The 7,421-nt window shown below is 50.8% G+C and overlaps 1 protein-coding gene across 1 annotated transcript; it reads right to left on the reverse strand.

The window, feature by feature from the left end:
- Window positions 1-2,171: 2,171 nt before the first annotated feature.
- On the reverse strand, window positions 2,172-3,350 carry LOC123625300 (metallothionein-2-like). The gene is made up of 3 exons (XM_045533684.1): window positions 3,226-3,350; window positions 2,752-2,817; window positions 2,172-2,404 (listed from the first exon to the last, which is right to left on the reverse strand). The coding sequence occupies exons 1-3, from the start codon at window positions 3,251-3,253 to the stop codon at window positions 2,313-2,315; spliced, it is 186 nt and encodes a 61-aa protein (XP_045389640.1). The 5' UTR covers window positions 3,254-3,350; the 3' UTR covers window positions 2,172-2,312.
- Window positions 3,351-7,421: the final 4,071 nt, after the last annotated feature.

A 7,421-nucleotide genomic window follows, 5' to 3' on the forward strand; every position in this document is an offset into this window, starting at 1 on the left:
GCTGTGGCCAAGATGTGACCATGTGAAAGGATGAATGAGTGAAGGGTTTTCTCCTGATCTCTTGGTGAGAATAAATTACATCCATCTTCCCGAGGCTTCCATACCTCTGTCTTAGCGCGTCTCACACTCAGCCCATCCTAGTGTGCAGTGGGTCCTGCTCTGGAAGGTAGAACTGTTCAGACTCTAGCTCTCTGCCCCAGCTCAGCAGCTGCATCCTGAAGTGGCAAATAATTGCTCCGTGAACTCAACGGGGACTTGAATAAGTCCAGCAAAGGGACTGGCTCTTATTTTTATATTATTTTCCCTCTCTGTGCCCAGCACAATGATTTACATACAGTACGGGGTCCAATAAGTGCTCATTGAATTAAGTAGAGAGCATTTATGGATCACTTACTGATTGTCAGGCACTGCACCTGGCCCAGAGGAAGGTAGCACGTACTGAGCACTTGATGTGTACCTGGGACCATGCTAGCCACAGTCAACCTCACAACAGCCCCATGGTTAGGTACCATTATTGTCCCCACGTCACAGATGAGAAATGTGAGGCACTGAGAGGCCACATAACTGGCCTAAGTAGTGGTACTGTCGCTCTAGCCAAGCAGCCTGGCTCCCTTTTAACTGCCTTAGCAAGCTGTTTTACCATCGTGTACTTGGCACTGGAACTTCTGGAATTAAACAAGGCGTTCCAATAACAGCCACATCAATGTTTTTTAAATTACTATAAATTAATCTCTCCAACAGACATCCACAGTGGTCACACCCACCCCAGCCCCCGGGGAAGACGGGGCTCTGGGCCGGGGTGAGGGATGGAACGAGGATGCCACCTCACACAAGACTGGGAAAATAAGAGGCTGCAAGTTGAATGATCGTGTTTGTCAGGCCCGGTGAAAACATCGTGTACCCGTCCCCTGAAAGGTTAGGCAGCTGCAATTTCTCAAAACAGAGTTATGAAAGAGCAATGGCTGGGTGTGTTTGTGACGTTGGCACCAGGGCTCCTAGACCAAATCTAAGACAAATAGAGTGGTGACCGCATCACACCCTGGCTCATGCCCTACAAAGTCTCTGCCAGGGTCTCTCCCCCGAGGAAACAGCAGCTGGGACACCAGCCCAGGCACACGGGGGTGGTCCCACAGCGGGAGCCCCCCTGGAGGCTCGGACCTGCCCTCTGAGCCCGGTTTGGTCTACACGAGGACTCTCGCAACACGCTGGGTGGTGAGGCCTCCCTGCCTTTCCCTCCACAGCCAGACAGGAGCTGGGCACCCCCGGGTTACCTCGGCCACCAGTACAGGCAGCCACATGATGGGGAGTTGCTCCAAATACCAAGTGGGGTAGAAAATATTTCCTGGTCTTGAGACCACAGAGGAAATGGCAGAATCCATTTTATTTCACCAAATGATTCCATGTGATTGCTTCAGTGAGTTGCAAATTTAGGTACTTATTAAAAATGTAGGTTCCTGGGGCCCATCTAAAAAATTCAGAACAGGTGCTAAAAGAGGGGCAAGCGGGACACTGGCTTGACCATGTTTTCTCCAAGGGACTTAGCAGTGCAGCCAGGACCAGAGTCCGTCAGGTGAACGAGGCGAGGAGGGTTCTGCCCTCCCCTTTCCAAAGGGAATGCGGACTTCTCCCCTCACACACGAGCATACACGGGCCTTCTTTCTGTCCCAAGCACACAGCAAGCTCTTTCCCACTCCAGGCCTCCACCAAGCTGCGCCCTCAGCAGGAACGCAACTCCCAAGTCTCAGGGGAAAGGGCCCGTCACTCAGGCTCACACTCAGGCTCACCCGGATACAACTCAGTTGCAGCTGTATTTCCTTTTCATGAGACTTCTTCGTGTTCCATAATTATCTGTCTCTCCCCAGCAGTCTGTGAGCTCCATGTTCCCTTCACCACCAAGAACCCCATGCCTAACTGTGTATGCAGTAGGTGCAACATAGGTGGCTGCTGAGTGTGACAGAGATACTCAAAAGGGACAGGGATAACCAATTAACTGTCTCTAGAAGGTGGCAGAATAAACCCTCTGCCATAGCTCACAAAAGAGCTGAAGCCAGGCAAGACTGCAGGACGCCTTGCACCCAGATGCACACTTCTGTCATCCCCTCTCCCCTCTACAACCCAGCTAGAACCAAGTGCCACATACCCAACACCAAACTAGGCACCGGGAGCCAGAATAGTCTAGATGAGTTTATTGTCATTCAAATACGTCGTAGAAAAAGGAATGTAACAAATAGGTCAGGGTTGTATGAAAAACAAAAAAATCCAGGTTTGTGCACGTCCCTCTATTTCCATCTGGGAGCTGGGCTTTCCCGCCATCAGGCACAGCAGCTGCACTTGTCTGATGCCCCTCTGCAGACGCAGCCCTGGGCACACTTGGCACAGCCCACGGGGCAGCAGGAGCAGCAGCCTGGGGAAGAAAGGGGACAGGGACAGGTCACAGCAGACTTGACCAGGCTCCTCCTGCCTCAACTGCAGGCCCGGCACAAGCTCTGCCCCCAGCCCTGGAAGAGGTTTTTTTTAGGATGGCACAGCTCTGTCCTGGAACAATAAGGAGTGCCTTTGGGCTTCATGTTTCAAGAGAAAAAGTTTCTCCTGACCCATCTGAGTTCAGAGCAGAAAGCCCAGAGACGGAGTCACATAGCCCACAGGGAAAAGGAAGGTCAGTTTCCAGAAATATGACACTCAGAATCGGCTCTGGGTTCCCTCCCAACCTTAGCCACGGCCCCAGATTCCCAGGGAAGGCCCCGCACTCACTCTTCTTGCAGGACGCGCATTTGCACTGTTTGCACGTGCAGGAGCCAGGGCAGCTGCAGGAGCCACCTGCAAGGACGACAGCGACAGGCAGTGAGCACTGAGTGAGAGGCACAAGGCACAGCAGTCGGGCAGTCACTCTCCGGTGCCCCCTCCTCTGTGCGGCGCCAGCCCTCAGAGCCCTCTGCCACCCAGGGCAGAGGAAGCGAAGCCCCGTCTTCTCTCCCCTCCTGTTTCCAACGCGCAAGGAAGGGCCCAGGCTGCAGACCCGCGCAGGAGGCCTGAGGAGGCGACGTCCCTGCCTTCCGCCCGTCCTGCCTGCCCAGACCACCCGGGTGCCGCGGAGCAGCTCCGCCTGGAGCCGCAGTCCCCTCCGCTCTGGGAGGCTCGTAGGCAGGACGGGAATGCTCCCCTAGCCTGGCCAGGAGAGCACTGCGTGAAGGAGTCCACCTCAGCTCAGAGCCCGGCGTCCCTTACCTGGGGAGCAGGAGCAGTTGGGGTCCATTTCGAGCCGGGGTGGGGGAGGCTGCAGTTCCCAAGCGAGAGGCGAAGGGTCAGTCGTGTGGGTGGAAGGCGCGGTGGAGCCCGGGAGCCGCGGTCCCCATTATAGTCCGGGGAGGCCCCGCCCCCTTTGCACCCGGCCCGCGGTCCGGGCCCGGCTGTGCGCAGCGGGCGGGCCGGGCGCCGCACCCCCAGCTCTCGGCGCAGTGCGCACCGTGGGGACCGCCCGGTTGGAGCCGGCTCACGCGGGAGGGGCTGTGCTCCGCGAGGTACACAGCGTTCCTGCTGTCCTGCCGGCCCTTCCCGATTTCCCAGAGATTGCCTGCCACCCCGGCCCCTGGTCGTAATGGTGTCCCCACATTGAGCCCCCACCGCTGTCCTGGGCCTTTCCCGGACTCCGTGTGCAACCCCAGCCTCCTGCTCACGTCCCTAGATCGATGGCAGTGAGGAGCGGAGCGCAGCGAGGGAGTTGGGTGCAGAACGGAAGCTGTGGATGTGACCTTTGCATCTCCTGCCTTGCCTGTCCCTGTCCCCACCTCAGACCTCTTTGGCCACGTGTCTTCTGTACACAGCAACAGGGGGACACAGGGCTCTGCCTCCCTCCCTCCCTTTCTCCATGCCTGAGGGGGATGTGTGGGCACGTCTGGGTCTGGCTCCTCCTTTGCATAAAACTCTACGGGGTCTCCCCGTAGCCTGGCCGGCCCACCCACTACAGCACGACAATTTCGAAACTGCGATGCCTTCAGCAAAGGCATTTTAGGTGACATGCAAACCCTGCATTAAACAGGAAAGGAAGAAAGGTGTTTTTTTCCCTTCGTTATTCCTACAACTATCCATAACATTTAGACTGTTCGGCCTTTTTAGATCACTTTCCATCTTTGAATCCTCACAACAGCCTCACAGGAAAATAGTGTCTGTGAACCTGGTTTGCTAATCAGACAATGACAATACAAGTTTAAGTAACTAGCCCAGACCCAGAGAGGACTAGGAAGTGGATCTGAATTCTGTCAGCTCCCGAAGGGAAAGAGGTCAATGATAAAAGCTTCCCTTTAGCCTAGGTGTGTCTTTAACACCTCTGTACTCTTCTCTACCACTAGAAATCTTTAAAACAAAACCAAAGTGTCAAGGTCAATCCTGGCAGCAAAAAGGGGATGTAGAACGGATGTAAATATATGTGAGTTTTTGGCAAACTTCTATGTCTGCAAGTACAACTGATTCTCTTTTCAGTAGTGTAATGAATTTGCTTATCATGTAAATATATCCTAGGAAATACGAATGATTTAAAAGAAAAACATTAAGTAACACACCAGTGCAGGCGGTAGCAGCAATGGCAGGCATCCTTCCATATCTGTTATGAGGACAGGGACTGTCTTGCTCATGGCTTTATATTTCTAGTGTCAATCTCTATTTTGTGGAAAGAGTGCGGGACCCTCTCTGGGTCACAGGTCGAGTGTTGATGAGGCTAATGAGAAAGACATAGGGCACACAGCAACGCACACCAGGCATGACTTATTTGCCAGGGGTAAAATTGTTAACTATGCTATTATCTTAGTCCACTTAGGCTGCTCTAATGAAATACCTTAGACAGAATAATTTATAAACACCAGACATGTCTGGAGGCATGGAAGTTCAAGGTCAAGGCACCAATGTAATTGATACCTTGGGAGGGCCCCGTGCCTCACGGGTGTGCTCTTCTTACTGTGTCTTCACATGATGGAAGAGGTCAACAAGCTCCCTCAGGCACTGCTATAAGGGCACTGATCCCATGCGTGAGGGCTTTGCCCTCATAACCCAGTCACCAAATGCCCCACAGCTTAATAGCAACACATTGGGAATTGGAATTCAACATATGAATTTTGGACGACATTTAGGCCATAGCAGATATAAGTAATAGAAAGAAAATAAAAGCTAATATTATAGCCGCCTTGTCATCTACAAGGTACCACTTAAAGTTCTTTACATGTATTGAATCATTTACTTCTAAGTGAGACCTTATTATGCTCATGTGTTGCTGGTATGAGAAATGTGTCATTAGGTGATTTTGTCATTGTTTGAACATCATAGGATGCACTTACACAAACCTAGATGGTATAACCTATTACGTCTCTATGCTACACCATGCAGCCTATTGCTCCTAGGCTATAAACCTGTAGAGCATGAATGTACTGAACACTGTAGGTAATTGTGACACAATGGTAAATATTTGCTTATCTAAAGATATCTAAACAGAAAAAAGATATAGTAAAAATACAGTATTATGACTTTATGGGACCAATGTTGTATATGGTCCATTGCTGACCAAAGTGTCATTATGTGGCCACTGACTATATTAAACCCCTTTTACACTGGGGGAGACTGAAATACACAGAGGTTATGTCGCCAGGTATAAGCGACACAGCCAGGATATATACACGTGTAGTCTGACTGAGGCATCATGTCCTCAACCACAATCATATGTCATGCTTTCATTTTCAGGTCGAGGATGCTGAAGTCTGGCACAGAGACAAAATGAGAAGAACACTGAGTTGGCAGTCAGATCCCTCTGCACAGCGCTGTGACCTCTCTGGGCTTCGGTTTCCCAGCTATCAAGCCAGGGGCACAATTGGGCTAAGTAACCAAGGGCCCTCCCAGCTCTGCTGTGGAAGAAAAATCTTAGCATCCAGTGACACCATGATCTGCTACAGTGGCCAGGACATGAGAATAGTTGTAGCACAGGTTCATTCATACCTTTGCTTCCGAGCTGTGTGAGCTTGGGCAGGTTCTTAACTCCTGTGGAAGCGGCACACTCTCACCAGCCCCTGCACATTCGTATGTCTCTCTGGTTTGTGTGCAGAGCAAATGACTTGAAGCGGAAGAAAGGCATTTTCTCTGTCCAAATGCTGGAGCAGTGTCTTATCCTGGAGGGTTTTGTGCAAGAGATCATCTACACACCCTTGAAAGCAGAGCAGGAAGATTCCAGTCCCATCCCCAACTTCCAATCCAGAGTAATGCTTGCATGCAGATGGATCTTTCCCAGGGAACTGGATGGGAATGAATAGGATTCTGTCTCCAGAAATTCATGTGGACTGAATGACCATAACGCCACTGTTATTAAGCCCTAGCCAGGTAACAGGCCACTAGTATATTTAATCCCTACCTAGTGATTTAATCTCCTTTCTGAAAATGAAAAACTGGGGCTCAGAGAGGTTGAGTGGGTGCCAGCTACACAGCCAGTAAGTGGTGAAGTGGGCTGTGAGCCAGGACTGCCTGGCACCAGAGCTCATGCACTTGGCCCGGCTACATTCTGCAATTGTCTTCACACACAGCACCTGCAGGCAAGCGTGGTCCTGACACCTGGGCCAAGTGAAGCAATTGCTTCAGCAAAGAGCCAGAGAAACTAACCATTTCTCTTAATTGCAAGTCACCCAGGACCTTCCTCTTTCCTAGTGAACACCACACACCTTAGAAATTGCACAACATGCCATCACCTCTGCACAGACACACCGAGAGTGCTTCATCTAGAACCAGTTCTTGTCCACACGCCATCTTGCTGGAACATTGCTGGGCAATTCCCTCCACATCTCTGGTCACCTCGCTGGTTGAAGTAACCAAGGGCTGGAATTTGAAGGAGGGGCAGATTTCAGCCTGACCTTGCAGAAGAAGCTTCCAATATTCAGGAGGAAATCACAGCAGGGAGCTCTCAGGGGTAGCAAGAGTCCCATCAGTGACACTGGGCAAACAAAAACTGATGATTCCTTGTGGGGATGTCCAGGTCGGTGCTTCTGAAGGTGTGTGATCCACACACTGGGGCCAGTCTGCAAACAGTTTCTGGTCTGCAATGCACACCCTGGGACAAACATGTAGTGTTTGTAATTTTTTGATATTTTATTATTTTATTTTTTATATATTTACTGAAATTTTCCTTGTTGAATACAAAAATGGAGTAAGTGTTTAGTTCTTTCATAGTAATTCATTTTATCTTATCATGCCCTATATCATGCGGCATAATGCTATTACATTTTAGCTGAAAAAGTAACCTGAGACAAGTACGCTTAAGACTTTCAGGGTGTAAGATGACAAGACATGGTCCCACCACCCAGGTCTCTAGACTCTCAATGCAATCCTCCATTCCAGTTCTGTTAGGCATGGGGTCCCTTATTTCCCAGGCATACGAAGGACACAAGAGCCCAGAG

This window comes from Lemur catta, chromosome 20 (genome assembly GCF_020740605.2).
Source record: "Lemur catta isolate mLemCat1 chromosome 20, mLemCat1.pri, whole genome shotgun sequence".
Lineage (NCBI taxonomy): Eukaryota > Metazoa > Chordata > Mammalia > Primates > Lemuridae > Lemur > Lemur catta.